The sequence below is a fragment of the Canis lupus genome, chromosome 28, assembly GCF_003254725.2.
Source record: "Canis lupus dingo isolate Sandy chromosome 28, ASM325472v2, whole genome shotgun sequence".
Lineage (NCBI taxonomy): Eukaryota > Metazoa > Chordata > Mammalia > Carnivora > Canidae > Canis > Canis lupus.
In genome coordinates this window covers 1,833,895-1,849,044 of record NC_064270.1, presented here as the reverse complement: position 1 = coordinate 1,849,044, position 15,150 = coordinate 1,833,895, and the positions used below count along the sequence as shown (strand labels likewise).

At 38.4% G+C, this 15,150-nt stretch overlaps 2 protein-coding genes across 8 annotated transcripts in view; one reads left to right on the top strand and one right to left on the bottom strand.

Moving 5' to 3' along the window:
• TIMM23 (translocase of inner mitochondrial membrane 23) overlaps window positions 1-7,900 on the bottom strand; it is a 33,739-nt gene extending 25,839 nt beyond the window's left edge. For 2 of the 3 annotated variants that reach the window (XR_007406791.1, XM_049103366.1), the window contains exons 1-2: window positions 7,617-7,900; window positions 5,274-5,332 (exon numbers count right to left, since the gene is read on the bottom strand). Coding sequence is in view for 2 of the 3 variants with exons in the window: in XM_049103366.1 (XP_048959323.1) it covers window positions 5,274-5,332; window positions 7,617-7,722 (165 nt within the window). In the remaining variant the exon portion in view is untranslated. The remainder of the gene's footprint in view (window positions 1-5,273; window positions 5,333-7,616) is intronic. The other variant, XM_025466389.3, reaches the window with a different exon arrangement.
• A 10-nt stretch (window positions 7,901-7,910) lies between these two features.
• Window positions 7,911-15,150, top strand: part of PARG (poly(ADP-ribose) glycohydrolase) — a 137,938-nt gene continuing 130,698 nt past the window's right edge. The window contains exons 1-2 of one of the 5 annotated variants that reach the window (XM_025466378.3): window positions 7,911-7,984; window positions 14,790-14,856. In XM_025466378.3, coding sequence (XP_025322163.3) covers window positions 14,819-14,856 — 38 coding nt within the window. In that variant the 5' untranslated portion in view covers window positions 7,911-7,984; window positions 14,790-14,818. Of the gene's footprint in view, window positions 8,419-14,789; window positions 14,865-15,150 lie in introns of those variants that run through there. The other 4 variants (XM_025466375.3, XM_025466374.3, XM_025466376.3 and 1 more) reach the window with 4 other exon arrangements.

Here is a 15,150-nt window from a genome sequence, read left to right as displayed (position 1 = left end):
GATAGAAATCCTTCCTTATAGACAATCACTTGAAATATAAATTGATCAAACTCTCTAACTGAAGATATAAGATGGACACAATAGATAAAATACCAGGATCCAACTACACTGAGGTTTACTTTAATTCCAAAGATACAAAAAGATTCAAAGTGAAATGACAGCAAAAGATATTCCATGCAAATAATAACCAAAGACAGTAGTGTGGCCATACTAATATCAGAAAATATAGATTTTAAATCCAATAAGTCACAAAAGACAGAGAATATTAATAAAAGGTTTAATACAACAGAAAGATTCAATCATAAACATTTACATTCCTAGTAATAGATCATTAATATATATTAAGTATAAAATAGTAGAATTAAAGGTAGAAATCAAAATTTCTACAGTAAGAATTAGAAACTTCAATACTCTCTTCTCAATAATGAATAACTATCATAACCAGACCGAAGATAATAAAAATGAGGACTTAACACAATAAAAAAAAGAACGGATCTAAGAGACATATACAAGACACTCTACCTAACAATAATAGCATAAACCTTATTCTCAAATTCATGTGGGACGTTTTCCAGGACAGATTATATGTTAAGACACAAATTAAGTCTCAATACATTTTAAAAGATACCATACAAAGTATCTTCTCCAACCACAACAGTATGAGTTAGAAATCAGTAACAGAAATAAAATGAAAAATTCACAAATTCATGGAAATTAAATACAACTGTACACCACTAAAAGATCAAAGAAATCATAAGAGATATTAGAAAATAATTATGAATAAAAAAGAAAATACATCAAAACTTATAAGATCCAGTCAAAGCAGTGCTAAGGGGAAAATTCAGAGCTATAAATGCTTATTAAAAAAAAAATCAAAGAGGGACGCTTGGGTTGCTCAGTGGTTTAGCGTTTGCCTTCAACTTAGGTCATGATCCCAGGTCCTGGGATCGAGTCCTGCATCGGGCCCCCCGCAGGGAGCCTGCTTCTCCCTCTACCTGTGTCTCTGCCTCTCTCCTGTGTCTTTTATGAATAAATAAATAAAATCTTAAAAAAAAATCAGAGATCTCAAATAAACCACCTAACTTAAAAAAAAAAAAAACACCTAACTTTGCAACATAAGGAACTAGAAAAAGAGGAAACTAAACCTAAAGCTAGCAGGACATAATAAAGATTAGAGAAGATAAAAATAAAAAAGTAAACAGTAGAGAAAAAAAAAAATCAATGAACCTAAAAGTTGGTTCTTTGAAGAGAAACAAAATTGAAAAACCTTTAGCTAAATGAACAAGAAAAAAAAAACTCAAAATATTAACATCAGACATGAAAGTCACTATTGATTCTATAGAATTAAAAATACCATGAAAGACTGCATGCCAACAAATTAGATAATCTTGATGAAATACATAAATTCCTAGAGATACAAAACTCACCAAGACACAGAATATCCAAATACACCAAAACTAACTAATAAGAAGACTGAAATCAGGAATAAAAACTGTCACAACAGAGGCACTTGGGTGGCTTAGTTGGTTAAGGGTCCAACTTTTGATTTTGGCTCATCATGACTTTAGGGTTGAGATTAAATCCCACATAGACTCTGTGCGGGGTTTGGAGCCTGCTTTAGATTTTCTCTCCTTTCCCTCTGCCCCACCTCCACCCTGTGTTCTCTCTCTCTCTCAAAAAAGAAACAAAGAAAAGCCCTGGACCTAATGACTTCACTAGTGAAGTCTACCAGACATTGAAAAAACACTAATTCTTTTTAAACTTTTCCAAAAATTAAAGTGGAGGCAATACTTTGTTTAAGGCCAGCATTACTCTTATACCAAAGCCAGACAAGGACACTACAAGAAAACTACAGACCTATCAACACTATATCCTATCAACACTGATACAAAATTCTCAATAAAATACTAGGAAACCAAATTCAGTAGCATACTAAAAGGATTACAAACTATGACCATGCGGGATTTATTAATGTTATGCAGGATGGTCCAATACATGAAAACTGATCAACATAATACAACGCTCTGAAAGAAGGAAAAAAAAAAAAAAAAGCACATGATCACCTCAACTACTGCACAAAAAAAAAAAAAAAAAAAAAAAAAAAAGCATCTAACAAAATCCTACACACTTTTATGACTAAAAAAATTCAACAAACTAGGACTAGGAAGAAAACTAATGCAACATAATAAAAGCCATATAAGGAAAGCCCAGAATGAACATCTTATTCCAAGGTAAAAGATAAAAACTTTCCCTCCAAGATCAGGAAAAGGCAAGGACGACCATTTCTGTCTCTTGTGTTCGAGATACTACAAGCCTCCCCTGATATCTATGAGTAGAGCATTCCCATGAAACCTTCTGTGAGTCAAAATGGCATAAAGTGAAGAAGCAATTCTCATCAACTTACATGGAAAAATGGATTATTCCCAGACCCAAAAGATAACCTCTCAGGCTTTTCTCATACTTTAGGACACAGCTTGCTATCAGACGCACAAAGATAAAGCACAGACGCTCACATAGTTCAAAGCTGCGATCTCTTAATGCTGAAATGCTGAGTGTAGACCCCCCAGGAAGGAGCCTGAAAGGTGCCATTAGAAGAGTTCACTGCAGAGCAAATGCTGAATGCTATTTTTGCTTTTCACTTTTTTGGTAAAAGCAAAAATCCTCTTCTGATTTCTTTTGGCCAGTGTAAACAGGTACTAGATTCAGATCTACATAATGTAGGTCTCTCATAAAAGTGGAACGATGTGAATTTCAAAAAAGTGAAGGATACTTGTACTAAATGTTCTAGCCACAGCAATTGGGCAAGAAGAAATAAACAGTATCCAAATCAGAAAGGAAGAAGCAAAATTTCTTATTTTTGTAGATAAAATGATCTTATACATAGAAAATCCTACACATGGCACTAAGAAAATATATTAGATCTAATATATTTAGCAAAGTAGCAGGATACAAAAAAATCAACACAAAAAATTAAAAGGATTTCCATGTGTTAATAACGAACAATTTGAAAAAGAAATTACAAAAGCAATTCCTTTTATAATAGCACCAAAAGGAATAATACTTGGGAATGAACTTAACCAAGGAGGTGAAAGTCTTACACAATGAAAACCATAAAACCTCTTAAAAGAAATTAAAGACTTGAATATATGGAAACATATCCCATGTCTGTGGGTTGGAAGACTTTATTCTGTTAAGATGTCAATACTATTCAAAAGAATCTATAGATTCAATGCAATCCCTATCAAAATACCAATGATATTTCTGCAAATAGAAAAACCCATCCCAGAATCTCAATGAATCCCTAATAGCCAAAACAATCTTGAAAAAGAACAAAAAAAAAAAAAAAAAAAAAAGAAAGAAAGAAGAAAAGAAAAAGAACAATCATCATGTTCCTGATTTCAAAACTTACCGTAAGGTTACTGTAATCAAAAGTGTGATGCTGACACAAAGACAGATATATAGACCAATGAAACAAATTACAGAACCTGGAAATAAATCCTCACATATATGGTCCAATGATTTTGTTTTGTTTTTAAAGATTTTATTTATTTATTCATGAGACACAGAAAGAGATGCAGAGACATAGGCAGAGGGAGAAGCAGGCTCCATGCAGGAAGCCTGATGTGGGACTCCAGGATGATGCCCTAAGCCAAAGGCAGATGCTCAACTGCTGAGTCACCAGGCGTCCCTGATCCAATGATTTTGAACAAGAGGGCTAAGACCATTCCAAGAGAAAAAGACACTCTTTTTAACAAATAGTGCTTTAAAAATTGGATATCTATGTAATCAAATGAATTTAGATCATTACCTAAAACCTAATACAAAAATTAAATGGATCTGAACTAAATGTAACATCTAAGACCATAAAACTCTTAGAAGATAACATAGGGGAAAAGTTTTGTGACACTGGATTTGGCAATGACTTCTTGGATCTGACCATAAAGGCACAGGCAACAAAAGAAAAAAATAGAAAAACTGACCTCTGTAAAATTTAAAGAATTTTGTGCCTCAAAAGACAGTATCAGAATAGTAAAAAGGTAACCCACAGGATGGGAGAAAATATTTGCAAATCATGGATCTGATAAGGAGTTAACATTCAGAACATATGGAAAACTTAGATTCAACAACAATAAAGACTCAATTAAAAAATGGATAATGGATTTATATAAACATTTCTCCAAAGTATAAAACGGGCAATAAGCTTATAAAAAAATGCTCAACATCACAATGACCACCACCCTCATTACCCATTAGCATAGCTATGATTAAAAAACAAAAACAGAAAATAACAAGTGTTGGTGAGGATTGCAACCTTTGTGCAGTTCTTGGGAATGTAAAATGGTACAGTGCTATGGAATACAGAATGGTAGTTCCTCAGACAATTAATAATATAAAATTTCCCTACGATCCAGTAATTTCACTTCTGGATATATAATTAAAAGAATCAAAAGGAGGATCAGGAAGAGACATTTGTACACTAATGTTCATAATAGTATTCATAAAGCTAAAATATGGAAGCAATCTAGGGACTGAGGAATGGATAAGCAAAATGGAATATTATTCGATTAATTTTCTCCAGCCTTAAAAAGAAGGAAATTCTGACACATGCTATAACATAGATGAAACTTGAGAACAGTATGCTAAATGAAATAAGCCAATCACAAAGGAAAAATACAGTATGATTCCACCTATTTGAGGTATTTAGTTATCAAAATTAGAGGAAACAGAAGGGTGGTTGCCATGGGATAGGTGAATGGAATGGTAGAATGAAGTTATTTTTTAATAGGTACAGTTTGTTTTACATCATGAAATGAGTTTTGGATATGGGAGGTGGTAATTCTTCCATAATATTATAAATGTAGTTAATAAAGCTGAACAGTACACTGAAAAATAGGTAAGATGGTAAATTTTGTTAGTATATTTTAATTTTTAATGGGAAAATATTTAATACCTTTAAATGGGAAAGAAAATATTTAATACCTTTAAATGGGAAAGAAAAAAAACGATACTGCTATCGTTTACCCACCTGAGACCCCAAAAAACCTTTAAAGGGAATTAATTAATTAGTATCAGGGAGATGCAAGTCAAATCTCCAGAGTTTCCAAGGAAATGAAAAAGGGTGAATGGAGACCAGAGTTAATGCCTCCAGAAATCTGTATCATAGATCTGGTCAGTCTAAGAACCTGTTTTTTTTTTTTTTTTTTTTTTTTTTTTTAGCGGTAAGATACATGACCAAACTAATAAATTCATAAAGGGACTAGCCTTAATCTTACCTGCACCAGGTATCGTGGATCCACATTTAAATAAGGAGACAGAGGGTTCATACCAGTCACTAGAAAGAAAACATCACATTGCAATGAAATTTTAAAAAGTTATTTCATTCAGTGTTAATTATGCTGTTTCTTGTGTTTTGCAATTTTGATTTTCAGGGTCACTGAATATGAAATTCTCTGCTTTTCTATGCTTCTCCTGTCTTGCGTGGCAGTTTTAGGGTTGTCTCCTCCTGAGGTCCTCAAACCAGGTCTTGCATGAGTGGCTCAGGCTCTCATACCAAAAAGATACTGGCAATAATGTGGATCAAATAAAGCAGCAGGAAGCATAGCTCAAGTTAATTATAAAGCTAATTTCCTCTACTCTGTCACAAGGATGCTTGACATCTATACAAACTGCAAAATAAGACTGATAAGAGACCAATCAATTCCATGGGAAAAACAGTGCTCAGGTTATGTATTATACAGAAATATTTTAAGGTACTTCCTTCAAATCTTAGTATGGACGGCTGCTGACAAAGGTCATTTGCTGTGTCAGTGCAGAGCATTCTTGGGTTATCACCAAAGGAATGTGGGTAAGGACAAAAGAAAATGGAAACTCTCAGAGAGCCAGATTTGAATCCCACTAACTTTGAAAATGGAAAAATCTACCCGGGAAAATAACTTTCTCACATTCTAAATTTAACTCTTGAATTCCTGCACATCTGTTGATTGTTCACAAATCTGTGAAATACCCATGACTATAGTCTTTTCATCAATTGAAAGCCCTACTAATTCTATATTCAATATTCATCCTGAACTGTTCCTTACCACCACCCTTACTGCTATCGTTTTAGTCCAATCACTAAATCTCACCTAGGCTACAGTAAGAATCTACTTAAACAGACTCCTTAACTTGCTCTAGTCCCTTTGATTCATTTCCTATGTAACAACTAAAGTGAATTTTTTTTTTTTTTTTAAAGAAAAGAAAACAGGGCGAATGACTTCCATTCACACTTGCGATCAAATCCAAAATCCTTACCATGGCTTATAAAACACTGCATTAATGGCCATTCCTTGTCCTCCTGATCTCATGACCTCCTACAGCTCCAATTTCCTTGCAACTTTGTAGATACACAGGCCTATCAGTTGTCCTTTAAACGTGTCAAGTGTTTTTTTTTTCCTCAGGGCATTTGGACTAACCTTTCCCTTGTACACCTGCCCCCCATTCCTAGCATTTGTACTGTACTCAGGTCATAGTTCAAACGTCAACATCCTCTAGCTGCTTTCCCTGACCCATTCTAAAATGGTGTGCTGCTTTCATCATTTCTCGATCTTGTTTTGATGCCTTTACATAAACTTATCACTAACTGAAGTGTTTGTGTTACTTGGCTCACTTCAATACGATGTAAACTCCACGAATGCAGCAATCATCTCCTTTAACCATCGGTAGTCCCGCACCCAGAAAAGTCACTGGCCCATTCCAGGTGCTCAATGAATGGTGTTCACCCTCGACCTCTTAATTTACCTTAAAATCGTAATCAAATTAATGTAACAATGCTTATCACATTAAGGAAGTGAGTGCCCTTTGCGCTCCAAAACCCAGACCTCAGGGGACTTGTTAGATGAAAAATGTGTTCCAGATTCAGTTTTGACAGAAATGACACTAGGGCTCTTTTGTTCTTGAGCATAAAAGACCTGGAGAAGTTCTATTCATCCAGGTGAATACCTATAAAATCTGAAACTCGTGGAAGATGTATTCACAGGATCGAGGGTACAGGCAGGGTATTCATGCTTCTGCACTTTTGATCTTGTATTTTTCCTTTCTTACCTGGCTTCTTTTTTCAAGTCCATAAACGACCTTTAAAGTGCAGCTCACTTCTCAGCTCCTCCAGGTGGCACGATTCAAATTTCTTTCTTGCCTATATTCAATATTAAATGCTTTGACCTGACGGCTACCTTTCAGCTTCGAAACACGAGACTTTGTGCTTAAAAGTTATTTCCAAGCTATTTGGACTGTATTTACTTGCAGAGCGAGGCTCACCTCTTAATCTAGAGTCGAGCACACAGCCCAAAGCACAAGCAATGTGTGAGAGGAAAGAGAGGAATTTGTGGACCAGGCTTGGATATGAAAGGAAGAAAAGAGGCAACGTCTCCCGAGTCCAGGTCGGCCAGACCTGCTCGGGGATCCACGGCTGCAAAAACTCGTTCGACGTTGAACGAGCGGCAGCGCAAACACACGAACTCCATCAGTGGTACCGAAAGGAGTGAACGCCAGCCAAAAAAAGGACAGAGGACGCTATTCGTCCGGAAGAGTCGCAAGGACCAGTAAGAAATGTTCGTTCACAAGCTAGGCCTGATACTTACGCGGGACTCCGGCCAAATCCGCGTGCGAGTAACTTGCCCCGCCGGCGCCGAAAAAGCCGGCCAAGCCCCCGGTGGTTTTGTTCCCGCTTCCCCCGCCGCTCTCCATGGTGTCGCAGGAAACTGCCCGTCTGCTTATCACCACCACCTTAGGCCGGGTTCGTCTGCTCGGCCGTTGCTCCCCCGAAACAGCAGGGCGACCCGGGTTACCCCTTCCTCCTCCACACGGTGACCTTCCGGGAGCCGGCACCCGCTAATCCTTGCAGTTCCGCTTTGCGACACTGTACGTCCCGGAAGCCGGAAGCGCCTGATGGCAGCCTTCCGGTGGTGGGAAAGTGAGCCGAGCCGGAATCAAAGCGGCGCATCCTGAGGCAGGTGGGGGTGCCTGTGGAAGAGGGAAGGCAGGCGACTGGCTAGGGCTTGGCTCGGGAGGCCGGCGGAGTAGCAACTGCAGAAGCAGGCAGCGGCAGAGAGGGAATGGTGCCTGGAGGCGCCGGCGAGGAGGCGCAGTCCGTCCCTCTCAGGGTTAGTGAATGAGGCTCTCCCCGCGGCCGGCCCGGGGACTGTGCGCTGCGGGTCCCAAGCATGAGTGCGGGCCCCGGCTGTGAGCCCTGCACCAAGCGACCCCGCTGGGGCGCCGCTGCAACTTCTCCGCCGGCCGCCTCGGACGCCCGGAGCTTCCCCAGCAGGCAGAGACGCGTCCTCGATCCCAAGGACGCTCCCGTGCAGTTCAGGGTCCCACCGTCCTCCTCAGGCTGCGTCCCGGGGCGGGCGGGACCGCACAGAGGCAGCTCCACCTCGCTTGGTACGTGGGGAAATAAAGAACTTTGTCCTTCGCTTCGGCCCAAACCTCATCTTGGTCTTTGTAGGGGACACAGGGACAACATCCCTTTCTGGTCTTGTGTCTGCCAGTCTGAGGTCCTCTTGCTAAGCCACTAAGGCCACTAGTAGGGGAATGCGGCCGCGTTTTCCCCGTTGGGATTGGTGGTGTGAGAAACCCTAATGAGTAGTCACTCACAAGAAGGAAAATGGCAGTAGACTCCACCTGTTTGGTTTCCTCGGGTTTGCTGAGAAGTTGCCTTAGTTGTTAAGGAAGTCTAATTGTGTATGTGAAACTCAGCCTCTAGATGGAAGGAAAGCTACAAAGGTCACAACTTCTCTTGATTCAGATTCTTTGTCCTGGGGGTGCAGAGCTGTTAGTACTAGCTGGCATTGTACTTTTTTTTTTTTTTTTTTGGCATACAGTGTTGAATAAGAGTAATTTGGGCTCTGTTTTCAGATCCTAGAATCTATCAAGAGAGATTAAACAATTACAAGTCCACATAATAAAGGGTAATGGATATGCTGACAGGTGAGGGACATACATCATTATGGTAGGAGTCCGGAGTTTTAATACAATCTGTGGGATTAAAGATAATCTCCCAGAAGATGAGAGAGTTTATTTTGAGGACTGAGAAAGGATGAGAGAGTTTATTTTGAGGACTAGAAAAGAGGAAGTAAGGAAGTGTTCCTAAAATGCAGCTGGTGCATACTGTCAGCAGGAGAGTGTAATGAGAGGTGGGGCTGAAGGGAGGTAGGCAAAGATCAGATCATACTGGAAAATAACGGGCAATGCTGAGGATTTTGAACTTTAAGGACAATGAGAAGCTTTTAATGTCTTTTCGTTAGGGAAGTGACTTCATGTACATGCACACACACACAGACACGTGCCCCCCCCCCCCCAAGGCCTCTGGCTAGTGTGTAGAAAATGAAGAATGGATTGAAAGGGAGCAGAAGTGTAGGCCCAAGGCTAAAGGAGTTAGTGTAGGTGGGAGATAATGATGGTTTATACCTGGTTGTGGGCAGTAGGAAAGAAGTGGATGGTTTCAGAGAGAATGGGTTTGTACCTCATAAATATTGTTTGTGCTGGATGTAGATTTGAGGATCCTTGGCATAAATGTGATAATTGATGCTATAGAAGTAAATTAGATTATTTAAAGCACGTAGAGAAAATAAAGGAGACCTAGGACAGAAACTTTAGGAACATCATCATCTAAGAGTAGACTGAAGAGAAGCAGCCAGAAGAGTAGGATGAAAGCCTGGCTTTTATTGTGTCACACAGGGAAGAGAGCATTTCCAAAAGGATGCTTTGGTCAACAGTGTAAGAGGCTGCACAGAGGTCAGTCTTTGGGTGAATGGTGTGAACTTAGTTCTGTCAGGACTTAGAGGCAGTGGGGAGTAGATCTCAACTAAATATTGAAGGATGAGCAGGATTTGCTGTATAGATCAAGGAGAGGAAAAAATATGCAGAGGGATGGCATGTGCAAAGGTGGTAGGACTGGAGCATAAAATGACAGGACTGACAGGAGCGCCAGGACATGAGGCCAGGAAGAAGGGCGGAACTTCTTATGGACAAACTAGTTCCATTTCAAAGAGTTTAGACTTTATTCTGTGTTAATGAGGAGCCACTGAAAGCCTCTAAAAATGGAAATAGCATTCAGTTAATATTTTAGAAAAGATGGCTTAGTGGCCTTTGGACTTCTCTGACTGCAGTCCACCGTATAAATTTCACTTGGTACACAGAATAAGAAATCTATAAACTGGGTAAATATGCCATTTTTATTACAAACATGTTTCATGAAATACCTATAATGTAGGAGACTTTCTTATGTTGTCTGTATCTCACTTAAGAAAGTCCTTTGTTTAACATTAGGTTAGAGAAAGTCAAGACTGGACAAGGAGACCAGTTGCAGGAAACGAATGCCGTTGTTTAAAAAGCGATGTTCCTGTTCTTTTGATGTTGGTGCTCTTTTGAAGATGGAAAAGAAGGAATGGATTTAAGATTTAGGCCGTAGATCTCAGAGAACTTGGCGAAGGAGAGTGGAGGAGAGGGGCAACTGAGAGTGACCTCCAAGTCCTGTATCTGACTTATGCGAGAGGCTAATCTGTGGGCCCATTAACTTTATTTGCATATAAAGGTGGAAGAATTAGTTTCTATTGGAGGAGAGCAATCAATCCTCATGGTTGGATCTTTTTATTTTCTGCAGATTTTTGCAGAAGAGGAACAAAATGAGTACTTGGGCTGTACTTTACATGTGTAAATGTTTTTGTATACTGGGCACAGGACAGCAATTAGAATGTTCAAGTCTAAACAAAAACTATTGTTTCAAATTTGGAATTCTTGGGATCCCTGGGTGGCGCAGCGGTTTGGCGCCTGCCTTTGGCCCAGGTCGCGATCCTGGAGACCCGGGATCGAATCCCACATCGGGCTCCCGGTGCATGGAGCCTGCTTCTCCCTCTGCCTGTGTCTCTGCCTCTCTCTCTCTCTCTCTCTCTCTCTCTGACTATCATAAATAAATAAATTTTTAAAATTTTTTTAAAAAATTGGAATTCTTTTTTTTTTTTTTAATTTTTTTTTTTAAATTTTTATTTATTTATGATAGTCACAGAGAGAGAGAGAGAGAGAGAGGCAGAGACACAGGCAGAGGGAGAAGCAGGCTCCATGCACCGGGAGCCCGATGTGGGATTCGATCCCGGGTCTCCAGGATCGCGACCTGGGCCAAAGGCAGGCGCCAAACCGCTGCGCCACCCAGGGATCCCAAAAATTGGAATTCTTGTAATTAGTACTACTCAGGTAAAAATTAGGAACTTTCTACTTAAATTTTTCATGTATAGTTAGAGTAGGGAGAAAAGGAAATGGGCATTCATTCATTCATTCAAGATCTTCAAATTTTGTGTTATTTGCCTTCCTGGGTATATTTCTTATATTGGTTGAAATCTGCAAATCTGCATACAGGCAAAATTCAAGGTGCTATTCACATTCTGATGGGAGCTCCTCTTCTGCTTTTTATGACTACCTAGAGTTTCTCTCCCTGCTCCAGGCATGGTCCAAGTGTAGGATGGGTGGTGGTGATTACAGTGGTGGTGGGGGATCCAGTTTGTCCTCCTTCCTCCATATCTTTCCTTCAGCCTCAAAGCTGTCAAAAGCATTTTCAGACCTCTTTCTTCATCTCAAAACTCCCACTGTCCGTCACTCTTTGATCTCACCATACCCTTCCCATACCTTATCTTGCTGGGGGGGGAGGGGCGGGACTTTTTGTGAAATTTAGGTTTTCCTTTGTAATGCAGGTGAATTTCAAAGCTTTTTGTGTCATTTGCGTGTATCAATAGCCCTAATTGATTTGCTCATTGAACATTGAGATGCACTGGTTACTGAGTGATATTACTAATGAGATTACATGTAAATGATGTGAAATTAAAATAAAATTGGAGAACTAATCTCAGTGAAAAAGAGATTGGATGGAAGTGTTGGAGAGGATACATTTGTTGAGTTTCTGCTTTGTGAAACTGAACACTGCTATTTTTTCTCATTGATCTACATAAGTCTTGCAGGAGATATTTATTGTTAAACCTATTTTATATGTGAGGAAATAGAAGCTCAAAGAATAAAAATACTAGTAAGCGACCGAGTGAAGATTTTGGTCCAAGATCTGGTTTGACTCCAGATCTTGTATCATTTTTATCACCTCTTATTGCTCTTCTTTTTGTTTGCTGTGATTATTTCTAGTAAAAAAGAAAGAAGTTACCAGGTAACATGGGAAGCATAGTTTTATGTTCATTTCGGGAATAAGGGGGTAAAGTTCTAAGCAGTCTTGTGGCGTGTTGCAAAAGAAACCTTTGAAAGCCAGAAATAGTGGTATTGAAAAGAAAAATAGGACTCTCAGAAGAATGTCTTGTTATCAGGAAATACCAGTTCCTTATTTCTGGTTCCTCCTTCTTTATCCTTTTCAGAGGCTTCGGGAATTATAGTAGGGAACTTGAAGCTGGCGAGAGAACACATTCTCAGTGTCAGAACTGCAGGAGAATGCTACATAATTTCTTATGAAATAATGTTGTATGCAGTCTTTCGATTCTGTACACTTGCCTTTGTAGTGCTATGCTTCATGTGCATTATTGGATTGGATACCACTAATCCTTATATTTATGGAGAAAGGTGTTTTGAACTCCACACTGACTCAAAAAGTGAATTTTTGGTTCCTTGCTGGTTTGTAATTTGAGGATTTTCTCTTGTGTTTGAGGTAATGAAATTAGAGAAAGAACTACTGAAAAGCCTTGAAATTAAGTGGTTCACCCTCTTCTGATTGAAGCTAATTTTTTCTCAAGCCTGATTTTCTATTAACTTAATTAAGTCACTGAAATAGTGGTATTTAACAAGAAATATCAAATATAATTACTTTTTTGTGATAGAAACTATTTTGAAAATACTGATCAAAAATTTTTACTAGTTGGAATGTTTTTTAAAATGCAATTCTTTGCATTTTATGTAAGGAATGTAAGGAATTATATGGTGCTCAAATAGAGTGATAAAGCTGTTGATTTTCGTGTATTTGGAACAGCATCTGTTTTGCTCATGTTATGGTGTTTGAGGAGACATAAATAAGAGTAGAGTAAGTCTGTGACTTAAGGTGCATAGGTTTTTACATTGCAGCTTGGAGAATAGTAGAGAATCTTTAAAATTTTATATTTTTATACTAAGATATTATATACATTTAATCCATAGGCAGTACAGTTAAAAGCATGCTTGTTTTTAATGATTTTGTAAATTGTGGATTGCATTTATTTATATTGCATCTTTACTGAGCCATCAATTCTACTTTTGCTATTGTCTGCTGGTCATTTTAGATACAAATTATCTACCTAATTAGATAGATAGATAGAATTATCTCTTTGGCTTCTCAAATTTGGTATGTTCACAATTGATCTAATCATATTTTCCCCTAAATCCAGTTGTCTTATATATAGTCTACATTTTTAGTTAATGCTGTGACCATCTTTCAAGTCTCAGACTTAAAGCCTAGTGTCACCCTTAACTTCTATCATTGTAAAGTCTGTAATGACTCATTTCTCAACTTTTATTTTCTGTTCTTACAATGACTAGTTTTGGTCCTTGGCCATTAGTTCTCCAACCTGGTTGATGATCATCAAAATAACTTTTTGAAAAAATACAGATTCCAGCTTCCCTAGTGACTCCCATCATCACACATACATTGATTCAGTGGGTCTGGGGCCTGGCCCTAGGATCCATTAATTACCAGGCCCCTAATGATTCAGCTGGTTTGGAAACCACTGACCTAGACCAGTAACTTCCTTTCTAGTTTCTACCATTAGAATCTTCCTTCTTGCCCCTTCAGATTTGCCCTCCAGGGTATGTATCATGTATGACTGGGACCCTCCTAGATTTGAGTTCTGGGATACAGCTCTGAGTGTGACCTGAAACTTTTTTTGTACCTCTTTTTGTGGGTTATTCAAGAACCTCTGTGATATGGTCCTAGCTGACTTTTCAATCATATTTTCGGTTGCTTTTTTTTTTTTTTTAAGATTTTATTTATTTATTAATGAGAGGCACAGACAGAGAGGCAGAGACATAGACAGAGGGAGAAGCAGGCTCCCTGTGGGGAGTCCAGTGTGGGACTCAATCCTAGGACTCTGGGATCACAACCTGAGCCGAAGGCAGTTGCTCAACCACTGAGCCACCTAGGCGTCCCCTATTGCTTTCTTTTTAAGTTCTTTATATTTCCCTGCCATTGGTGCCTTACAATTTTCCCTTTATGTGACTACATGTTTATTTTCAAGGAACAGTTCAGTCTGTTTATAAGATTGTCCCACTTACTCCAATTCCCTAAAATAGTATTTTCTTGGAAATACCTAATTCCTTATCAGGATCCTTTTTAATACTAAACATAGTTATGAATCAACATTTACTTAGTATATACCAAATTGGGCCTTAAACACCTCATAATAACCCCAGGATAGATACTGTTAACTTGCAGGTTTACAAATAAGGAATCTGAGAAACAGAAAAATGAGCCCTCACAAAGACCCATAGGAATCCATTGGGAGAACTAGGATTAGAAACTAGGTGATTTGATTTCAGAGCCTGTATCCATTGGTCGTACCAGCTCTTTCAGGGGCCTGTCACTTTCCATTGTGTGCCAAATGCATTTATATTTGTATTTCTGTTTAATCTCTTAATGCTTGAGTGTGGAAGGAATGATTGATTAATCTCTTTAATTCACAGAACCTAGCACAATGCCTTACATGTATAAATGCTGCTATAGGTATTTTTTTCTTTGAAGGCAGGTATGCATAAACATAATTGTTTTGGTATGTGTCTTTTTTTTTTTTTTTTTTTTACAGTTTTCAAACAAAAGACTATTACCAGTTGGATGGACATTAAAGGAATCAAGACAACTGAATCAGAAAGGTATAGAGGTATACATGCCTATATAGAAAAATGAGTAACATGATATATGAATGTTTTATCTTGCTTCATGCTACTTTTTCTCCTTGCTTTCTCATTTTTATTTATTTATTCTTTCAGTTTATAAATAATAATTTTTTAGTCTCTCAAATGCTAGAGTCTGTTCTATATACTTGACCTACAGATATGAAAGAGACTTACAGAGTCTCTAAGATGCTTATAGTATACTGATGGCAGATGCAAAAACACATGATTATTACATAGTGTGATAAATAGGACAATAAAGGTATAAACAGA